Source organism: Cupressus sempervirens, chromosome 9, assembly GCF_028749045.1.
Source record: "Cupressus sempervirens isolate cs-2001-9-10 chromosome 9, ASM2874904v1, whole genome shotgun sequence".
NCBI classification, from domain to species: domain Eukaryota; kingdom Viridiplantae; phylum Streptophyta; class Pinopsida; order Cupressales; family Cupressaceae; genus Cupressus; species Cupressus sempervirens.
In genome coordinates this window covers 31,908,160-31,932,315 of record NC_143126.1, presented here as the reverse complement: position 1 = coordinate 31,932,315, position 24,156 = coordinate 31,908,160, and the positions used below count along the sequence as shown (strand labels likewise).

The 24,156-nt window shown below is 38.9% G+C and overlaps 1 protein-coding gene across 2 annotated transcripts in view; it reads left to right on the top strand.

The window, feature by feature from the left end:
* Positions 1-4,469: 4,469 nt before the first annotated feature.
* The window catches only part of LOC149537474 (D111/G-patch domain-containing protein), a 61,631-nt gene continuing 41,944 nt past the window's right edge, over positions 4,470-24,156 (top strand). Inside the window, exons 1-5 of one of the 2 annotated variants that reach the window (XM_089798907.1) lie at positions 4,470-4,570; positions 6,158-6,415; positions 14,168-14,406; positions 14,704-14,784; positions 14,887-16,684. In XM_089798907.1, coding sequence (XP_089655033.1) covers positions 6,178-6,415; positions 14,168-14,406; positions 14,704-14,784; positions 14,887-16,684 — 2,356 coding nt within the window. In that variant the 5' untranslated portion in view covers positions 4,470-4,570; positions 6,158-6,177. Of the gene's footprint in view, positions 4,571-6,157; positions 6,416-14,167; positions 14,407-14,703; positions 16,685-24,156 lie in introns of both variants that reach the window. The other variant, XM_089798906.1, reaches the window with a different exon arrangement.

The following is a 24,156-nucleotide window of genomic DNA, read 5'->3' as shown; positions in this document are numbered from 1 at the left end:
TTGTATGCTTGTTCCTTTCAAAACCGATAGACTTTTCTAAATTTGAAACAAAATACAAATATAAATTCATAATTTATAATATCGAAACAAATAAGAAATCAACAAATCAAAATAACTATTTTTTATTAATTATACAATTAAGTGCCTTTCTCCTTGATAAGCAGGAAATATTTCACAAGAAGTCAAATTGTGATATTGCTATCAGGATTTAACTATGTAGTTTTTTGACTCAAACTCATTGACACGAAGCCATCTCTCATGATAATGCATGGAACACTTAGCACTCATTGCATGCAGGTGATGCTTAGAGAGGTGAAGCTCAAGGGCTTCTTGGGAGATCATCCATCCCAATACTACTCCAGCTTGAGCACACTTAACTATGGAGCTTAGCTCCAACTTTAATTCAAATGTGCTTAACTAGAGAGCTTCACTCCAACTCCAACTCAAGCACATTTAACTAGAGAGCTTCACTCCAACTTGAGCGTGCTTAACTAGAGAGCTTCACTCTAGCCCTAGCTCGAGCACACTTAACTAGAGTGCTTCACTCTAGCTCTAATGCATACGCGCTTACCTTTGTCCATTTTGTTTAATTTTTATAGTTAGTATTTAATAAAATTTAATTTCCTAATAAATGTAGCTACGCACACCTTTTAGCTTAGGCACATACTACTCTCATTAGTTAATTAATCTACGTAAAAACATTAAGAAAAGTTCAATTTACCTTCTTAAATAAAATTGTTTAAAATAAGAGTAAAAACAATTTTTTTTTTTATGAATAGTCCTTTTCAATTAATAAAATTTACTAAGATTACAATTCACAAAAAAGGGCTGAGGGATACAGTATCACCCCACGAATGAGTTCAATCGGCTGAAGCCGGAGTAAACATGGCCGCAGCCAGGAACTATAAACTATTCATAAAAAAAAAAACATTTAAAACAACCTCATGCTGCCAAGGCAGTACCAACAGAGGGAGGAGGATCATCTTTATCAGGAAATTCCCACGCATCAGTGGGATTGTGAGGCAGACTAGGAACAGTCCAGCCGTCAGCAGCATCTGCAGGATCTGGGGTAGTTGTAGTCTCCGCATCTTTCTTGTCTGGCCGTGGAGGAGAAATTGCCAAGGCCAGCCGAGGAAACTTGCCAGCGTGCGCCCGTCTAAGGGGAGGAGCCGAAGACCAGCCAGAAGCCCGCCCAGGGGGGGGAGCCGGGGACCAGCCAGAACCACCATGTGGTGGGGAAGCGGAGTGACGCCTCCAACCACCATGACCACCGCTGGGAGAGTGGTGGCGGGGACCCTGGGAGCGCGGCGTGTGTGAATGGCGACCAGAGGACTGGTGTCTGGAACGACGACTGCGAGACGAGGAGGCATCAGCCGAGGCATCCGGAGGCACTCTGGCAATGGTACAAAGAGCATTGCCCCAATGGTTTAACAATTCCTGTAAGTGGGCAACCTCTAGGGCAACTTTATTAGCTTGCACCTGTATCTGCATAATGACATTGTTACAAATGCATGCCTTAGTGTACATTGCAATGTTAACATCCAAAAAACTGTGAGTGAATAAAATTGCATTCCTATCTTTCCATAGAGAAAACAAAATTTTCATCTTGAAGGTATGCCAAATCTGGGAAAACTTCTGAGAAAATCTGGAGGAATCACCCAGCAAGATCATGTGCCATGAAAAAGGTGCAGGCCTGAAAGGCTTGAAAAAATCATGAATCCAGTGCCAATAATTCTGAGCACGCTTGCAAAACCAGAAAATATGCAAAAAGGACTTAGGTTGGCCACAGAAGGGGCATCTGGGATCAGGAACCCCAATGTGCTTGAGCCGAGGCCCTAGGGGAAGACCTTGGAAAGCAAGGCACCAAGCAAAGTGAGCAATCTTGGGTTCTGTAATGGCACTCCAAATGGTGTCGAACCGCTTTCTCCATTGAGAAAGCGAAGAATGCAAATGCCACCGTTGATTAAGCGTGTCCACCATCGGAAGGTGGGGCGAAAGCCATCTGTATCCCATATTGGGCTTATAATTGGTAAATGGAGTGGCAGGAAACCACTTCCAATCATACCACCAAGGTCGAACAGACTGAATCCCCACTTTATGAAGTAAGTGCACAGGGATGGAAGACAACAGAAGCTCATAAGACTGGCGATCAGTACGAACAAGGCGGTATTGAACTTGCATATCCTCCCAAGACCTAAAATTCATGGTGACTCTTGAAAAAATGTCCTTGGTAGTGCGAATGCCACATTTATAGAAACACAGAGCACTGGCACCTTGAGTCTTGGCAAGAGGAATACCCTGGAAAGCAAACAGGGGAGACCACCAAATGTTCTGCTGATTTAAGGTCAGCCCATTGTGAAACTCATCACCATCCCAACGAAGCTAAGGTTTAACAACTTCCCAGGCTTTCCAGATGCTCTTTATAATGAAAGAGCCCTGTATGACCACTGGTTCACGCATAGTGAGAAGGGTCTGAAAACCAATTCCCTTCCACGCTGGTCTGTTGGCAGGGAAGCCGGAAGAGATGCAATGCCTGACAAGAATTTTTCAGGCTTCATCTCTAGAAATAGCTTTGATAATCCATTTAGCACAGAGGGCAAGGCCCTGCTTTCAAGTGGAAAGCAGGCCGAGACCCCTAGATTCCCTTGGGAGACAACGGAAATCCCAAGCAACTCTGTGAAAACCATGATGGTCAGAACCAGAGGCCCAAAGAAAGTCTTTGAGCAAACGTTCTAATTTGAGATAGGAAGCTTTGGAGGGGGCCCAACAAGAAGAATAAAACACATGGGTGGTAGCCAAAATCTTAGAACAAATCTGGAATTTACCAGCAAGAGAAAGCGGCTTAGTGATCCAATAATCAAGCTTTTTGGTAATCTTTGTAAGCATAGCATTCCAAAGTTCCACAAGGGAAGCCTGGAAAGCAAAGGGAATGCCAAGAAAGCAAAAAATTTCTCCATGAGTAACCAACCCATTTCCATTGGAATTGGCTGAGCCAAGGTGGAGCTGGCAAAAAAGACTGTCAGTAACAGAGCGTTTTATGCCATTGAATGGCAAAGCCAGAGGCTTGACAAAAAGTGTCAAGACAATTTAAAGCATTTTTGATATTATCATCTACAAGAAGAGTAAGAAAAGAATCATCAAAAAAATGACCATTGACTAACTGGGAGGAAGAATCAGGCAAGGAAATGCCACGGACTAGCCCTAAAGACATAGAGTGAGCAAGTAAATAACCAAAACCTTCAGCAGCAAGGACATAAAGCGCTGGAGCTAACGGACAACCTTGTCTGATGGAGCGAAAAAGTCCAAAAGCTTCAGATTGCGAATTATTGATGGTGATGCAAGCATTAGCGTCACCAAAGAGCATCTCCACGGACTGAAGGAAATTGGGACCAAAACCTAGAGCCTGGAGCATAGCCAAAATGAAAGGCCATTCAATGCGATCATAGGCTTTAGCAAAATCTATCTTTAAAAAGATAGCCTGCTGCTTGGACTTACGGGCCCATTCCATGCCTTCCCAGACAGCAATGATGTTGTCACGAATATACCTGGATTTGATGAAGCCAGTTTGTTCAGGGCACACAATTAGAAGAAGCATATGGCAGATTTTGAGAGAGAGCGCCTTAGCAATGATCTTATAAGACACATTCAGGGTGATGGGCCTCCAGTTGCAGATGTCCTCAGAATTACCAGCTTTAGGTATGAATTTAATATTGCCTTTATTTATGATCGCTCCTAAGCTTTTAGAATGGTATGCTTCAAGATAGACTTTGTGCAGATCACGACCAATTTGCTCCCAAAGATGTTTGTAAAATTCACAGGGAAATCCATCACACCTAGGGGATTTGTCATCCGCCATGGAGTAAACTGCCTCTTTAAGGTCTCAGAGGGAAAGAAGTTGCTCACAGGAAAACGCATTGCTCAACCGCGAGGCGGTTTGGAGTAACAGTAATACACTTTCTGAGAGCCTCCTCCTAAGCAACCGAATGTCCCTGCGAAGCAAAAACGTTCTCATAGTGAAGAACAAAAGCTTGCAGGATGTCTGGCAGACTGGAAAGAACATCAGTTCCTTGTTTTATCTTTTTAATCCCAATATTGGTATGACGGACTCAGAGAGCTTGGAAGAACTCCTTCAATGCTTTGTCGCCAACCTCCAACCAGTGGAGACGGGCTTTGATTTGAGCTCCTCGGGCAGTTTTTTAACATTTAGAAACAACAGGTTGACAGTTGTCATGAGAATATTATAACCCTGGGAAAAGCGCGAGTCCCGTTCTCACGAAAAGCAAAAGTTTAATCGCTCCTCCGAGCGGAAGACCACTTCCTTCAAAGAGCAATTCTTATTCTCGTTTGTCAGTCTACTAAACGTGGCGTTACTCGTTCTGATCGGACGGTTCGCCTTCTTACCCACATTTGGGGAGCTCGTCGTTGTTCCATTATCTTATTTAACACGTTCGGCGATGAAGACAAAGTTTGTTTGAAGCGGTGCTTCGCATGATAGACGTTCATCAATTCATTCCGTGAGACCCCATTAGAAAAAATAGAATCAAATAAAATCACCACAAATTTTCTTCAGGTGCGCGTTTTGATTTTCCCTTTTCAATATTTTTATTTACATCAGCTAATTGTTTGACTGTAATTGCTTTGCGTAGATCTCAATGCCATTATTTTAACAAGAGATCTGTAATAAACTGGTGTATAAGAGTTCAAAAGCTCAATTCTAGGAAAATGAAAAGAAATTGAAAAGCCACATAGGGGTTTGAAAACCCAGGAGGAAAGGGTTTGACAATGTTAAGGGAATGAAGATTTCTGCAATATTTAAGACGACTTGGGGAGATCAATTTCTTTATAAGGGTTTGGCAACTCGAGATAGGGAAGATATGGTCTGAGAGGGGTTGGAAAATATTAACCTTCCATAAACAGTATTTGGTTGCAGTTTAATACCTTAAAAACTTTGATAGCTTTTATTTATCACGAAAATTGTTAGGGGGAAAATGTAGCAGTCTCTAAGGATTTGATCCAGTGTCAGGACCTGACCTGTTTCACAAACTTCCGATAGCTGCAGATGATCTTAGGTGTAAGTCCCAGTTGAATTTAATTTGACAAGATAGATATGCCCCTTATAGTATGAACATTTAATCAAAGTAGTTGCAAGTAACATTTAAATAAGAATGAAATCTATTTGTTTTTTTATTGAGAATTTCGGTAATGAACACCACTTTCAGCTGGAGGTCTACCAAATGAAATGGTCTGCTGCATCATGAGAACAGCCGTAATAAGTATTTTCAATAATTACTGTAGTCTGGAATTCTATTTGTTTGAATTCAATTGCTTATGTACATGAATTCACATGGTCAATTTAAATTCAGAAAAACAGGATACTAATTTAAGCGGACTAATTTAAAACCTGAGTTTAACCTGGATATCGCTTTTTATTTATTGAGAAAATTTAGGTATTAATGCCATTTTAGAAGGGAATCTATGAAATGGTAAGGTCAATTGATAAAAAAGACAGCTGTAAAGATAATTTCTAAAGAGGTGTACCGTGTAACTTAGTATTGTGTTCTTCTGATATCCGGTATATAATATGTACAATTCACAGCCAATTGATTCCAGGAGGTTATTACTTCTTTTAATGAACTGTGAATGGATGAACCTATAGGTTTTTTTAGAAAATCTGGTTATCAATACCATTTAATTAGAAGATCTACTAAATGAAAAAGGTCTGCTGGAGCACGGCAGTTTCAAGCAGCACAAAAAGAAAGTATAGTTTATATTTCATTATTGTAACGAGGAAATTTAGTAATCAATGACATTATTAGTAGGAATCTATTAAATAACATCTATATATGAATTTAAGAAATTTTAAAAGGAAATCAGAGTGGTATGCAAATGTATGATAGGCTAAGGGAAATGAAAGGTTCTGCAAGCTTAGGGAATAATTTTTTTTGGAGGGTTTGGTTACAGAAGGAAAAGGAAAAAAATGTAATTGTTTGAAAGGATATAAATCATATAGCACCAATGTTATTGTAGAGGTTAATAGAGGAATGAGTTTGTGTCTGCTAGTGTTTCATAATTCAACGTTTTATAAAGGACCTTAGCTTTTCTGAATCTTCTGTTTTTTAGCTTTTGGAGTGATCACTAATTAGGTTCTGGAGTCCAGACTTGTGATCTATTATACAGATGGGTTGGAGAAAGGGAAGGGGAAGGCGCTACAATGGGGGTGGATCAGGGAAAGGAGAAGATTTGGAAGAAGAATATGGGGACTCTTCTGGGGGTAGGCACAGGGGAGCTTCTCATCATCGTCTCAGGAATAATGGACATGCAATTGGTGGCTTCAGGAGGGGTGGTTATTCTGGTGAAAGCTTATTTGTGGAGGGAGGAGCTTTAGCAGAGTGGCAGCCTCTCGGCGCTTCAAGAGGTAACAGTTTGGATATTAGAAATATTTCCTTTTTTCAGTTTCTATCTGTTGCCCTTTCTAATGTGATTATTAATTAAAAAAATTATAATCTTAAAGCTAAGAATCAACTCACACAATTAATAGAGTAAGATTATTGGACACTTTCTCATATAGACTTTGGCAACAAAGATATTGTAAGGCGTTTAATTTAATGGAAGAAAAAATTGAAATGCATTTCCTTCTAGTCTGCTTATTCTAGAGTCCTATTAGGCATGATAACAGATATTTGCTAACTTACATCAAGACAATGGAACCAATGAAACTTTGTATTTTTTAATTAATCTACATGTTCATAGAAACAACTGTCTAAACTAGTTAACACACTTTAATTAGGCTTTCTAAAACTACGAAATAGTATTCAAAATTTGGTGTAGCATCTATACACATATCTGAATATAAGTCTAAGAGCGCACATTCCAACTCGTTGACCGTTGACCGCGCCAAACACATCCTACCTCTACGACTCTGGAAATCTTCATAGAATAAGGTGTATGTTGACATCAATGACAAACACTGTCATGAATGCAACTCATAAGCACTGAATCATGTCTCCAACAATGCTACAATATTCCCCCACAGAAATACCATCAGCATTCATGTTAACACTTGCATGTCACGATCAGTGAGTCTATGAAGTGTTTTTGTACCCTTGAGCAACTTGAGGATTACTATATGGGGCGACTCTTATGGCATTATAAAAGAGCTAAGAGACTCAATATGTGGAGAAGGGAAAATTCACCAACCTCAAGACCAGTTAAAATCCCAATGGATGAGCTAACCCTTACGTCTACTACACTTTGGTGAGCTAGGGGATCAAGATAAATAATGAAGATGAGTTCTAAAGTTTAAATATTATAAAATGCAGAGAATAAAAGAACTAAAATATCTTAACAACAACATAAGTGTTTTGACCATCAGAAACGAAAGAGCTAACTATGAAGGTCAATTGCTAGGCTCTGTGAACTTAGTCCTCAAACAACAATGTGAGTCAAGGATGATAACATGGATGTAGGAAGTCCTCGTGGGGCACATTCATCTAGATTGAGTTTTTGTTTGGTGCCATGTTTTTGAAATTGGGTTGTGTAGGATTATACTAAAGTATTTGGGGGATATCCACTCCATTCAATTTTTGAAGGCTATGAGGAACTCAATGAAGAAAATAGGTGGTAATTCTCTTCTATAAGTTTCTCCAAAGCCAATAGGAAGGATAAGTGAACTATGGACCTTTAGAAAGCCCATTGAACCCATACAATGATGATCAAAATGAAAAGGTGGTTGCCATTTATGACACGTTTTTAAAATTTCTTACTACTAACAACTCATTCATCTCCTCATCTGATATGTGTAATCATAACCATAAAAGTGACCATCATGTACCTTCGTATTTACTTAGAAACTCTCATGCACCTTCATATTCCACAACACTTGTTACTTCTCTATTTGAAATTTTTGTGTCGGTGTGTATATGAACTCAAGATCTTCTATCACTACTTGAGCTACTAGTAGATGTTGAGTACTCATCATAATCATGTGACATAAGCTCATACACGCAACTTCTTACATTTTTATGCAATTACAAGATACAAGGGACATTATTGGCAGCTTATGCCATTGGGCATCTTGCCATGTCAAGAGGAAAATTAGGACCTTGAAGGTCAACTGCTGGGCTCTGTGAGCTTATTGCCTCAGACAGTAAGATGAGTCAAGGATGATAACATGGATGTAAAAAGTTCGTGCGGGGTGCATTCATCTAATATGGACAATGCCTGTCTAGGACAAGTGGTTGAGCCTATTGTGACCTTTTGTGCCACGAGTGTTTCGAGGGGTTTGATTCCATGTTGATCAACACCTAGTAGATTAAAAGTTGGGGGGCGAGAGAGTTGATTTCCCCAATTTTTTGCATCTCTTCAGGGAGTATAGTAACCCTTGATTGACCATTGACGATGGTATTTGTGAGAATGGTCCCAAGGATCCCCATCTGTACAACTACGGGGTGTTGACCATTGTCTACAACAAGCAACATTAGATCCATGCAAACCTGCTAGGAACATCTGTACATTATGTGGTGCTGGTTGGTATGGAGAAGGTGCTTAACAATGCTGTCCAAAATTGATGCTGTCCAAAATTGGGGTCATATTGTGAAGGAGGAGGTCTTGGACTTTGATCGCTACCTCCATGTAACATTTTCCTTAATATATTTTGTTTAGCTTCCATCTGGCCCTAAGTGGTAGCCATCTAATGCAATTCCCGTACTCTTTGCTTCTTGGTATGCTGGTCAGGGTACATGGTCTGCTTTGCTTGTGCTTGAGTGATCGCCAATACTTCATTCCTTTCTATGTTCAAAAGGTCGACGTCAAGTTTTGGGTAGTTGACATCTTCATGGTCCCTGGGGCCACACCATTGGCACAACTTTTGTGGTCTATCTTCCTTTTGGCAATCTCAGGCAAAGTGACCCCATTGTTTACAACCCTAACACTCGATCATTGGCCGATCCTTTGCGTCATATTGTATCCGGCTTCTTTTATTACCTTTCCCTCCTCTCCAGTTGTTTTGGAGCCTGCCAGATGGACATTATTGTTTGTCAATTGAGAGGTGCTTGATGCTGCATATGTGCATGGTTGCTCCTATGAGAAAAGCACTTGGTGGCTCCTTGTTTTCACCTTTGTATGCCCATCTCCTTGCAATCAATACACCACAACTCTCCTTCGTGAGACTTGCTCCTTCATTGCCATAAACTCCATCATTCACATTGTATCTTTTTGAAGGGTTTGTACTTTCTTACTCGACTTCTCATCACTGCTGCTCTACTTAGATGTTGCTACCCAAAGATGACATGTTCTTCTCAGAGGTTTTATTCTCACTTTCTAGATCAATGGCCCAGTCGTAGGCGTCAATGTATGACGTGGGGGCTACTATTTTCATTTGTTTCCTCAAGGAAGGCTTTAATCCTATGCTCCATAGAGTTTTCGAGACGAGGATGTGTTTTTGGTACAAAGATGGGTTGAAGCCAAAATTTAGGGGACAGGACCTTAGGGGATGGCGATTAAAAACATAGGGGATTTATTTATATATAGAGACATAATTCAAATATGCATATCATAACTTTGATAAACCATTCACTATAGACATTGTAGAAGATCAATTCATGGAGAATTATCATATGACAAATACTAAGTACTTCCATTAAAGCAATATTACATACATATATGGCAAAAATCAAAATGCCAAAAGGCTCCAAGTATCATGCATGAAATTAGAATGAAATAAAGAGAACTCTAACTAAAAGAGTAAGTAGTAAATAGTAACTGTAATACTAGTGCAATCTTTCCTCACTGCCGCTACTGCTCTATGTTTTGTTTCTTCCTCTTAGCAAGTATGTCAATTCTAAAACTGAGTAGAAGAGTGTTTTCGGGTATTGCTATCAAGATTTAACAGTGTGATTTTTGAGTCAAACTCATTAACCCATGTTTCATGAGTAGTGATTCAACATGAATCCATCTCCCATGAGAATAAATGGAACACTTAGCACTCATTGGATCTAGGTGATGCTCACAGGGGTGAAGCACTAGGACTTCCCGGGAGGTCACCCATCCTAGTACTACTCTAGCTTGAGTGCTCTTAACTGCGGAGTTTCCTCCATGGTTAAACCCAAAGCTTGCAACCCCATTTACAAAACCTTCACCAAGTGTTGTGCCTTATGAACCATTCATTAGAAAGCCCTTTAAGCTCATCGATTGATAAATAGGAGATAATTTCCACACCAAGTCAAATTGGGATATTGCTATCAGGATTGAACTGTGTGATTTTTGAGTCAAACTCATTGACCCACGTCTCATGAGTAGTGATTCAACATGAATCCATCTCTCATGAGAATAAATGGAACACTTCGCACTCATTGGATCTAGGTTATGCTCATAGGGGTGAAGCACTGAGACTTCTCGGGAGGTCACCCATCCCAGTACTACTCCAGCCTGAGCGCGCTTAACTACGAAGTTTCCTCCATGGTTTAACCCAAAGCTTGCAACCCCATTTGCAAAACCTTCAGCAAGTGTTGTGCCTTATGAACCATTCATTAGAAAGCCCCTTAAGCTCATCAATTGGTAAGTAGGAGATAATTTCCACAACAAGTCAAATTGGGATATTGCTATTAGGATTTAATTGTGTGATTTTTGAGTCAAACTCATTGATCCATTTTTCATGAGTAGTGATTTAACATGAAATCATCTCTCATGAGAATAAATGGAACACTTAGCACTCATAGCACTCATTGGATCTAGGTGATGTTCACAGGGGTGAAGCACTAGGGCTTCCTGTGAGGTCACCTATCCCAATACTACTCCAGCGTAAGCACGCTTAACTACGGAGTTTCCTTCGTGGGTCAATGAATGGTTCATAAGGTACAACACTTGGTGAATGTTTTGCAAATGGGATTGCAAGCTCTGGGTTTAACCATGGAGGAAACTCCGTAGTTAAGCGCGCTCAGGTTGGAGTAGTACTAGGATGGGTGACCTCCCAGGAAGTCCTAGTGCTTCATGCCTATGAACATCACCTAGATCCAATGAGTGCTAAGTGTTCCATTTATTCTCATGAGAGATGGATTAATGTTGAATCACTACTCATGAAACATGTGTTAATGAGTTGGACTCAAAAATCACACAGTTAAATCCTGATAGCAATATCACAATTTGACTTGTTGTGGAAATTATCTCCTACTTATCAATGCTATGAAGATTGAGGCCAATGCCCGTTCACCATCAAAAAATTCTTAGGACCCGACCTCTTGCTCCTAACTTCTTCTCGCATTGTCGTCTATTGGTTGGCCCATTATTTTTCCTCCACCTTCATTACTCCATCACTTCTCGAGTTTGTATCGGCAACAACACCAAATGTTTGCCTCTGTGGGGTAACATGTTTAGTGCATATAATAACAGTAGGAAATGTAAAAGAACATGATATGCTAGAGGACACCCAATGCTTTTGTATTAATTCATCAACTGTTTACAACTAATGGCAATATGACATAACAGTTTCAACAACTTCAATGATGACCTCATTTCCATCCGAGAGAAGTACATATATGGACTTGAGGGGGTGCAAGGCAAACCATCACAACTCATAACTGCCTACCACTTAGTTAGCCTAATATTAACAATATTAGTGACATCTTAACAACATGTATTTTTATTCCTTGACAACAGAAGGTTGTTGACCGAAAACTCCTTATAGCCTCGATACCATTAATCAAGTATATTGTTTTTGTATATGCTATTTTTCCATATAACTTCATTACAATAGTATGTGCTAGCCAGTGTAACATGGGGACTTGCACTCCCCTCCCAAACCTCGAAGTACCCGTCCCCAAGACGTTCCCGCACTGGGTACTGAAGTAGCAAAATAGTCAATGGTTCTAGTTCATGTTGTTGTTTTGCTATGTTCAAGTATTTAAAATTTGGTATGTTCTACTGAAACATCGTTTCATAACTAGCCTTTCTAGTTCTATATGTATACTATACAACACCCCTCCCTGTTCCGTCCTCTGCTTGCTGTTGTCCCCTAGGCGTCCCCCTGCTGTCGCGAAAATGAGGCCCATTTTCCCTGCGTCTCGGACACTTGTCACATCGTCTTGAAGTACCCTAGTACTAGTGTTACACTAGTGCCATCAGCAAACTATGGCCAATAGATGGTCTCATGGCTTCTGTAAATGAAGGATTCAGTTGTTGAGCTCAACAAGATAGATCAACCAACTACAATTCCTTGCTTTGCTTGTTGCTGAGATGACCTAGAACAAATTTTAAAGAGTGATTGATAAAATGGAACACAAAAGATGCTAAAAGACTTGGGTAGCTTAGGATAGCTTCTCAGAGTCAAATAGATGATGTGAAATTTTCATGGAGGATTGACACACCCAAAGAATGGCTCTAGACAAAAAAGGTTGATTTGGGATAGCTAATTTTTCAACAGAGGTCAAAAATTGGCCAGCACCTTATAAAGGCAAGGTGAGGCATAGGATTAGAGAAGATCATGACATATATCTTAATTACATGACAAGAGACGATTAACACAAACAAATATTAAATTACCTAGGAGGCAAGAACATAAGAAGTAAATAAGTTCTCATCAAGACAACCAAGATTCTACAAAGATTCCTAGGGCCAATAAAAAATGTGAATATGACCCACTAGGCGAACTAGCTAGGTAAAACATTTTATTTGCACAAACTACCCCCTTCCCAGTGTACTCCCTTTTCAATGTAAACCAACTTATTTTTGAAAACTTAATATGTTTTAAATTTCTGATCTGATTTTTATTTTTGCAATAATTGTCGCACCGCATAAACAAGTACCTGAACGCCTAATATATAGAGTTTGCCACTCTGATCCTAGCGTCACTTGGTGCCACATGCAATTGTCATATCATAGGGACCTTTTTAGTTGGAAAAGAGCAAAGCATCCCCCTTTAAGATGCCAAGAGAAAAATTTACATATGTGCTTCAAAGGAGTTTTTTCCCAAGTGGTTTTCCTCCTGAACTCTGTTTGTGAGAGATATTTTATAAATGGGTGCTTGGCCTCATACTCAGGACCCATCATGCATCATATTTACATCCTTGTATCATTGCATTGATTTGTAACTCCCTAAGTAGCAATCAAGGGGGTGGTTGTGTGAATAAGGTATTACCTAGTTAATCAATTAGTGGGCTTTATCCACATGTTAAGAAAATTCAGCATATTGGAATCGTTCTAGAAGTCTTAGTTGTCAAAGAGAACTCATCTCATTTATTTCTTGTGTCCTAGATCATTTATTATTTGTTGAAGTAGATGTCATGAGCTTTTCTAACCCAGTCCCTTAAATAAGCAAGGCCATTGTACACTTTATATCATATAGATCAGAAGATCATATCTCATAGATCGTAATATCAAGAAAGCTCATTTCTTGCATACTCTCTTGTGGAAGGTTATCTTTGTTTTTGCAAATGACCTTGGGATGTTGAACTGATCTCAGCTGCTACATTGCCAACTCTTTACCTGTTGAATCTTTTTAAATCACAAATATTTTCTACAAAAATCTGCTTTTTATTTCATTTGTTATGGATTTGATTTTGACATCATTTTTCATAAATTTTAGGATGAACTTTATTTCATGTTCCTGTATCTATCAACGTCATTGTTGAGCTCTTCTCCCTGCATTATGACTTTCTGTTTATCATGTTTTTTTCTTTTGCTGGCAATGTTCCATGGTGCTTGTCCAAGTTAGTAATTGGGACTAGCATTATTTTGTTGGTTGGTTAATGAAGTTATTGGGCTCCTTGGCAATGAGATACAAAGGGGCCTATTGCACAGGCCTGCTTTCCCACACTTTTTTATGCCTGTACATTTTTACCAGCAATGTGCTTATTAGTCTTGGAGTGAGAGATGAACCTTGGTCTTCATATGGTAATGTTCAGTCTTTACCAACTTGGTCACACCTTTTGGACATATTGGTCCTAACATTTTGTCTTTATTGTTAGTTTCTACTTTTGTTGGGCTTGAGGTGCATCTCTGTGTTGAAATTAGAAATCACTAATTTGTTATTTAAATTATTTATTTTTCCTTTGAGGGCACAAATTCAATATGCCATCATTTGTCTAAGTCATGATCGCATGGGGGTTTGTACTTATCAGTTTGTGGTCTTAGCTTTGAACTACCTTCTTCCTTACTATTATGGTTTGTATTGCAGAAAGTTGTAGAAGGAGCTTGCGGTGCCCTGTTGATTCTCAGAGATTCGATGCTTCTACTTCTAGAAGGGGTAGACGACAAGGGCTGAAAGATAGTCACAGCAGGCCTCACATGTTACATAAGAACAATAATACTATCAGTTATAGTTACCCTGATGCGAATATCACAACGGACTCCCCTTCTATCAGCTATGGTTATTCTGATGTGGAAACTGCAGACGATTCTCCTTCATTTGGTTTGGTATAAAATGCACCCTTTTCTGTTCAAAGCAAGGTTTGACGTTGAAAACAATTTTTTTCCTGCATAGCAATAGCTGTACAATGGTTTATGCTAGACATTTTGTGGTTCAGTTATGCAGCTATATGGGTTTGAATTCTTATGAATATTCTTTATAACTCGATCTTTAATATATTTCATCTCGTCATCTATGATATTAGATTATGTTATATTATGTATTTGCTCAGATTTGTTTTTTACATAGTGTAAACTGGTTCAGTATTCTATTCACTAAAATAATTAAAATACCATTACTATCAGGGTTATGAAGGAAACTCTAGTACACTTTATGCTTCCAAGCATCAGTCTCTGGGCATTATTGATTCAGCAGCAGAAGTGAAAGTTAGTGCAATCTCTAAAACATGTAACTCAATTTGTTCAGTAACTGTTCTTCCTTCTTCTGAAACTAATGTTGGAGTTTTTTTTGACAAAAAATCAAATAAGTGGCTCGCGTCTGAATCTGCTACATGTCATAGAAGCACAGATATTGAATTTAATGAAGCAACTAGGTCAGGATTGGGATACCCCTTGGAGAGAGTAATAGAATCTGCAGCTGAAGATTATCTGAAGGCTAGTGATTCAGCAAAAGAAGTGAAAGTTAGTGCAATCTCTACAACATGTAACACAATTTCTCCAGTAATTGTTCTTCCTTCTTCTGAAACTAGTGTTGGAGTTTTTGTTGACAAAAATCCAAGTAAGGGGCTTACCTCTGAATCTGCTACATATCATAGAAGCACAGATATTGAATTAAATGAAGAAACTAGGTCAGGATTGGGATACCCGTTGGAGAGGGCAATGCTATCTCCAGCTGAAGATTATCTAAAGGATAGTGATTCAGCAGAAGAAGTGAAAGTTAGTGCAATCTGCACAACATGTAACACAGTCTCTTCGGTAACTGTTCTTCCTTCTTCTGAAACTCATGTTGCAGTAATTGTTGACAAAAATCCAAGTAAGGGGCGCATCTCTGAATCTACTACATATCATAGAAGCACAGATATTGAATTAAATGAAGAAACTATGCCAGGATTCGGATACTGCTTGGAGAAGGCAATGCTATCTCCAGCTGAAGATTATCAGAAGGCTAGTGATTCAGCACAAGAAGTGGAAGGTTTAACAATTTCTACACCATGTAACAAAATTTGTCCGTTAACTGTTCTTCCTTCTTCAGAAAATCAAGTTCCAGTTTTTCTTGACAAAAATCCTGGTAAGGGGCTCGCATCTGGATCTGTTATATATCATAGAAGCACAGATATTGTATTAAACGAAGAAACTAGGCCAGGGTTAGGATATCAGTTAGAGAAGGCAATATCATTTCCAGCTGAAGAGTATCTGGAATTACCTGAAGAAGAATGCAAAGGTGGACAAGCTAATATAGCACAACAAACATCTAAGCATAAAAACAAGAAAAAGGGTAGATATTGGAAGCGAGGGAAATGGAAAAAGAAGACAAGCATAGAGAAAAATGAAAATGAAGGATTTTTGGTTATTGGAGGTACACGTATTTACACTGCAGATGTTTCTGTTCCAGAAGGAGCTGATAGAGTGATGCTAAACCAATATGACGAAGGCAGCTCAAAAAGATGTGGTCAGCCCAGCAGTGAACAAGTGGGTGAACAAAGGGAAATGAGTGGTGAGAATTATTCCAGCAATACTGATGTGTTATCTGAGTCCTCAGAGTACTACGAATTTGGGTCTGATATAGATGATGAAACAGCACTAGACTATTTTGAGGGATTAGGTGGCAGTTATTCTGAACTGCTAAAAGCTGAGTGGTTACTGGATAGAGGTGCATTAGAACAGCTATCCCATGGAGAAATGTCAGAAAGCACTGATGAGGAATCCATAGATTCTGAAAGCAGTGATGCGGCAGATGACGGACAAGATACATTTGAAAATCCGACAGAAAAATATAACTCAGGGAAAGGGAGCTTCAGAAAATCTATTGCTAATGAAGTCTGTGATATAAAGATGGAAAAGCTCAGTGAAAGCATTTTGTTTGATGAGCAAGATAGTGAGGGATCAGAAGCAGAGTTTCGTATACACTTTGACAACAAAAGTTTTAAAAAAGATAACGTGGATGCTCAAGAAACAATTAGTCATCAAGATTGCATTGAAAAAAGTCTTGCTGGTATTGTAATTTCAAAAGATTTTAGAACTCCTTCAAACAAGAAGAAGAAATCTGCCCATGCTCCTCATACTTGGCCAGTTGTTAAGAAAAACAGTAAAGATAAGGGAGTTCCAGGTAACTTTACCTCGCTTTCTCCCACATTTTCAATTTCAGTCTTATTGCAATCCTTAAGCAATTCTTTTCTCTAGTTCAGTTATAACTGAAGTAAATTGTGTGTTCCTTGTTTATACTTTGGAAAGGTTTTTAATTTGATAAAGTGCGTGTTAAATAACTTATTTGTTTGTGCTAGTTTTAGATCAGGTGAGCTCATTAATTATGCTTCCAAAACTTCAGAACATATTTGTGGCAATTTCTATGGAGGAATTTAATTGAGGAAATTTAATCTGCTCAATCTGTGTAAAACAATACGACAACAATGGTAAATATGAGCAGAGGATGCATAATTACACATTGGTATTTTCTAATTAAGAAAGCTTAACATTAAATGACATTCCGAGAAGTAAAATAATGCAAAATTTGATCTCCAGTAAAGCTCTTTAATGCTGATGTTCTGAATTAGTCCCTTTTTGTATTCCTCTACTGAAAATAAGAACTTCAATTGTTTTTCCACTCTAAAGTCATTTTCTTATCCATAATGAATTTCTTTCTGGTGTCTTGGACACAAGGTTTGAGCCTGTGGTCAAGATTGACCAGGCAAACTGTTTGATGATTTTGTTGATTCTTAGAGTACAAATTATACCTTTGGACAGTTAATGTAAGTACATTAGTAATCAATTTTGAGCATGCCACATAGAGAAGCAAATTTAAAATTATAATGTGCTTCTAGACCAGATTTTGATAACACATCAAGAGCACAACTTAGATTGCAGGTCACCATGTTGGGTTGTGGTTAATAATATGAACACACAAGTTAACACATTATTTTGACTGGTTAGCATATCAATAACTTCTAATCTTTGTGTAACAGAAGCACTACAATGATGTTCTTGTTTTGAATGATAGTAATGCGGCTTGGCTTATATAATCCATGCAATAATGCTTATTAATTTCCTGAAATAATGCAATAATGCTTTGGCAATGGAGCTTGTAAGATGTCTTGAGGAGCGATGGTGTCACGAAGAGGCTTTGAGATTGAACTATCTTTTGGCTTGATACACAAACTTACATACAGTACAATAGTTCTTTAGTGCTTGCAATGAAGCAATACATTGAGGCATTGTTCGATACCTTTAGGATACGTTCAGGCAGCCCTGATACACAAGTGGTTCAAGGACCAACTCCGGACTTGTATTAAATCATTGTATATATGATGACTTATGTATATCTCAGCTCCAAGAATGTGTATCTAGTGTAATAGCACTATTGATAATTAAAGGCCCAAGGCCACTAAATTGATGAACAAGGCATTGATGTTAAAGAATAGGTTTTTGATTGCAGTTTGGAAATATTTTATTTGCCAAAATATCATTGTATCGAGACTGTGTTCAAGTAGCCTCGGGAAGATATGTTGATCTTATCCACACAATGACAGTGCTTTGCTAAGAATAGATAGCTTACGGCGGCTTTACTAATGTTCAGAATGATAACTTTGTGATAGCAGTTGTAAGATTAATAACCATAAATAGTGATAAAAAGAGAATTAAGAAATAAATATAGCAACAATTATATTAAAGAAGACTTTAACGACTGTTTCAAATTTAGAGATATTTATCCTACGAAGCCAACTTCGTGATGTGTTGAAATTTGCAACAATGTAAAAATGATTGCAAATGTATGCTGGCTGTTAACAATAAAAAAGAAGAGTTAGAAGCAACTTCAAGTAGGTTGTTTAAGCAATACAATTTATATCAAGTATCTTGGCTGATTCATCAAGCTATTTGTCAGATAGGATGAGGTACATTTTGTGGAGGAAAGTTTGAAGATGAATGATTAGAGTTATTGGACAACAACAATCACAGGAAGGATAAGCAAGCAATTTGGCTGCATTTTATGAAAGGAAGCAATAAATACTCAGATTTAGTAAGGAAATTAACAAGTGATTTATGGCAAGTTCCTTGTTTAATTGAAAGTTGCAGTTGTCATCATGAAAATCAGCGATTAATATCAATTAAGGACCATGCTAACTGATACTCAATAAACAAGAATTATTTATTTGGAACAAATTAAGTTTGCATAAGCACAAAGTCTATATTCAGAGTTTCAGACACAGTGCCAAGGATTATAGAAGAAGTATTAAGTTCCAATTAGAAACACCTATCAATCAATCAATTAGAAATTGATCGTTCAATCATTTTTCTTTCAGATTATTCCTTTTGACTCAAGTGGAAGTAATCCACTATCAGCTAGGAAACCAGATTTCTTGAACATAGAGATCCCTATCAGGATTAGCAATACAATCATTGCATAAATAATAAGTACTACATCTGAAACGGTGATAGCCAATTGCAAATCGCTCAATATTGGATCATCGACATTACAAAGATATTATATCTGACAAGTGATGTGTTGGTGTGAGTTTTGTTCCACTACAACATGCAGAATCAAATACCCAATGTTTTGAGATGAAACCCCAACTACTCAGTCCTCTCTTGATATAAGGTTATCGCTCAAGCTAAGCTTGCAGTGTAAGATCATGAAATGACTTCAAGGCTCCATGAGCTGTGGATACTCACTCAGTGAAATAATATGATTTTTTGGTAATCACTTAGGGGACATGCACTGTTCATTCAATGGATATCAGCTGCTTGCATTTCTAAAGATTTAGCGTCACAATGTGCAATGAAAATATAGCTTTGATCTTCAAATTTCCACTCCAACTTAAACTTGCTTCTACTTCTACTCTTAACTATGATTGCAAGGAATCATGGATGCACTTGGACTCTACTAGATGTAGCTTAATCAATGACTTCATCCACCTAGTGCAAGCTTCTAAGGAACACTTGTGGTTTTCAAATTGATATATGCTCTCTAATCCCATTAAATGGATGCAAACTAAAGATTAGATATCAAATGAAGTTAAATGCTTTCATTAATCGGCTTACCACACAAGACACGCTTACCATCAGCAAGAGGCTAGTGGCCCAGATTTGTTCGAGCCAAGCAAGTAAATATCCACAATTACTCTCATCCAACTAAATTACTTTAACATGAAAATAAACCTCCTCTAAGTGAAAGATTGAGGAGACCATGCAACACTTCAAAGTGATATTAAGTAATTCACAATGAAGAACCAACAATGACCTATCCATTACTTCAAAAGCATCATAGCAACAATTTCATCAAGTCACTCCCTTAGGTAGCCTACTCTAATCTACTTTTAGCTCTTAAGCTTCTAACTTTCTAACTCCTGATAAGTAGGAGATATTTTTCCACAGCAAGTCAAATTGTGATATGAATATCAGGATTTAACTGTGTGATTTTTTAGTCAAACTCATTGACCCATATTTCATGAGTAGTGATTCAACATGAATCCATCTCTCATGAGAATAAATGGAACACTTAGCACTCATTGGATCTAGGTGATGCTCACAGGGGTGAAGCACCGGGAGTTCCCGGGAGGTCACCCATCCCAGTACTACTCCAGCCTGAGCGCGTTTAACTACAGAGTTTCCTCCATAGTTAAACCCAAAGCTTGCAACCCCATTTGCAAAACCTTCACCAAGTGTTGTGCCTTATGAACCATTCATTAGAAAGCCCCTTAAGCTCATCAATTGATAAGTAGGAGATATTTTTACACAGCAAGTCAAATTGTGATATGAATATCAGGATTTAACTGTGTGATTTTTTAGTCAAACTCATTGACCCATATTTCATTAGTGATTCAACATGAATCCATCTCTCATGAGAATAAATGGAACACTTAGCACTCATTGGATCTAGGTGATGCTCACAGGGGTGAAGCACCGGGACTTCCCAAGAGGTCACCCATCCCAGTACTACTCCAGCCTGAGCGCGCTTAACTACAGAGTTTCCTCCATAGTTAAACCCAAAGCTTGCAACCCCATTTGCAAAACCTTCACCAAGTGTTGTGCCTTATGAACCATTCATTAGAAAGCCACTTAAGCTCATCAATTGATAAGTAGGAGATATTTTTCCACAGCAAGTCAAATTGTGATATGAATATCAGGATTTAACTGTGTGATTTTTTAGTCAAACTCATTGACCCATATTTCATGAGTAGTGATTCAACATGAATCCATCTCTCATGAGAATAAATGGAACACTTAGCACTCATTGGATCTAGGTGATGCTCATAGGGGTGAAGCACCGGGACTTCCCGGGAGGTCACCCATCCCAGTACTACTCCAGCCTGAGCACGCTTAACTATAGAGTTTTCTCCATAGTTAAACCCAAAGCTTGCAACCCCATTTGCAAAACCTTCACCAAGTGTTGTGCCTTATGAACAATTCATTAGAAAGCCCCTTAAGCTCATCAATTGATAAGTAGGAGATATTTTCCACAGCAAGTCAAATTGTGATATGAATATCAGGATTTAACTGTGTGATTTTTTAGTCAAACTCATTGACCCATATTTCATGAGTAGTGATTCAACATGAATCCATCTCTCATGAGAATAAATGGAACACTTAGCACTCATTGGATCTAGGTGATGCTCACAGGGGTGAAGCACCGGGAGTTCTCGGGAGGTCACCCATCCCAGTACTACTCCAGCCTGAGCGCGCTTAACTACAGAGTTTCCTCCATAGTTAAACCCAAAGCTTGCAACCCCATTTGCAAAACCTTCACCAAGTGTTGTGCCTTATGAACCATTCATTAGAAAGCCCCTTAAGCTCATCAATTGATAAGTAGGAGATTTGAATCACTACTCATGAAATATGGGTCAATGAGTTTGACTAAAAAATCACACAGTTAAATCCTGATATTCATATCACAATTTGACTTGCTGTGTAAAAATATCTCCTACTTATCAATTGATGAGCTTAAGGGGCTTTCTAATGAATGGTTCATAAGGCACAACACTTGGTGAAGGTTTTGCAAATGGGGTTGCAAGCTTTGGGTTTAACTATGGAGGAAACTCTGTAGTTAAGCGGGCTCAGGCTGGAGTAGTACTGGGATGGGTGACCTCCCGAGAAGTCCTGGTGCTTCACCCTTGTGAGCATCACCTAGATCCAATGAGTGTGTAATGACCCTCTCTATAAAGGCCACAGAAACCCTCAAACTGAACTTAGGAATTTTGTCAAACACTTGGCGTGTAACAGTAACAATATTCAGAATATGGTAATTTCAGATTTGATACTTTCAGAATATAATCACAGAATTACAATATATATAAAGCCATTGAACTATATTGCAATAAATTCTGAAATTATTTTATTACCAATTCTGGACTGATTATTACAATGACTGTATGACAGCAAATTTACCCAAAAATTGACATATATTTCAGAATGCAAGAACCTGGTTTGAAGAACTATGGAAGAACACCACGTTTTGCTGCAGATCGTTGATGAAGACCTCCAACCGCACCCCCAAACTGTCCTTAATTTGCTGCTGCTGCCCAAACTAGCAAGGCCGTTCCAGGCCGTACCTGTACGGCTGCTGAAATAAAATAATATTAGGGTTTTGGGACCCCCAAATGCAAGGAAAATGGGTGCCTAGGGTTAGGTAGTAACCCTGTAAAACCATAAAAAATAACTCCAAGGGGTTGAGGAGATGTGAGCAATTATGTGGTTCCGAACCCTGCTTTGCCAATTCTGAAAATGCACTTATTCTGTCTTCAAACTCTTGTCAAATGCTTCTCCAATGATAGGGCAAATCTGAAATCCTTATTCCAACCAAAAACAAACCCTAACAACGAATTCTCAATAAGCTCCAATGAGATGGCTGAATACCAACTCCAATTATGCAACAATTCAGGTGATATTTCAGACCCTCAAAGTCGCCAATCCAAGGGAGTGATTCGTTCCCAAAGATTGAATAATTTGCAGATCCAAAGTCCACAAATGTCTTCACAATGAAGAAGAAGAAGAGTTCTCCAATCCAAGCATGTCCAAATGAGAGGCCCAGCCCTCTATTTATTCACTTTTCTAAGAAGTTGCTAGAACTTCTAGAAACATCCTTTATAATTTCTCATTATAATGCACTTTTTATAATAAAGTAATTTTATAAAATAAAAAGTGCAACTCAAATTAAAATTATGACATGTGGGCCCCGATATCACATAATGATAAAATATAACCTCTTAACACTTCTTCAAGAGCAAGATATGACTATCTGATCCGCAGAATTGACTCTCTTTCCACACCATTTGCCTACGAGAGTCTGGAATAGGCAAATCCATGATCAATGCCATGTCGAACTAAAGAGGGGACATTACAGTCCGCCCCTCCTGAAATTGCTTGGCCTCAAGCAATCTCAACGTCGGGTGCTGCAAAATAGCCTCCCCCTCCCAAGTAGCATCCTCAACAGGTAAATCTTTCCACTTAACCAAGTATTCTCTGATCACCCTTCTACGAAGCTGTTTTTCTCTGCTCTCCAGGATGGATTCTAGTACTAAAATCAATTTTCCCTCATCGTCTAAAGGAGGTAATACTGCAGAAGGCACCACATTCTGACCCAACGCCTTCTTGAGGCGTGACACATGAAACACATTGTGCACTCTGCTGTCTGCGGGAAGCTCCAACTCATAAGCCACTTCACCAACTCGCCTGATAATCCTGAATGGTCCATAATAGCGTGGCTTAAGTCTCTCTGCACCACTCTTCTTAAGAGTAGATTGCCTGTATGGCTGCAACATGAGGTAAACCATATCATCTACCTCAAAACTATGCTCAGTTCTCTTCTGGTCTGCATACTGCTTCTGCTGGTTCTGAGCTCTTGCAATATTGTCTTTGAGGGTAGCAACTATATCCTTACTCTCCTGTAATAATTCACCTGCACTGGGTACCCGGCTGTCGCTCAACAACAAATCCAAGAAACTAGGTGCTTCATAACCGTAAAGTGCCATGAAGGGTGTCATCTGTATAGTCATATGATATGTAGTATTGTAACAATACTCGCAGAGATATATCCATCTGACCCAAGCTCACTGCTGAGCTGCCACATAATTCCTTAAATACCCTTCCACCCATTTGTTCACAATTTCTGTCCGACCATCGGTTTGTGGGTGATAGCTAGTGCTGGGTGTAAGCTCCGTGCCACATAACTGGAATACCTCCTGCCAAAAGTGACTCATGAAACGGCTATCCCTATCACTCACAATGTTCTGAGGCAAGCCGTGCAATCTGAAAACCTCCCGAAAGAAAACCTCTGCCACCTGAGCTGCTGAATGTGTAGTGGTGATAGGAAAGAAATGAGCATATTTCGTTAATCTATCTACCACCACATAAATACAATCTCGTCCTTGTACCTTGGGCAAACCTGTGATAAAGTCCATGGAGATGCATTCCCACTTCCTGTCGGGAATCGGAAGTGGCTGTAGGAGCCCTGCCGGATAGCTGTGTTCTTGTTTGTTTTGCTGGCAAACATGACACTCTCGAACATACTGCAAAACATCAGCTTTTAGCCCCTTCCAAGTGAACCGCTCTCGAACCGACTTGTAAGTCTTGAAGTACCCGGGATGGCCT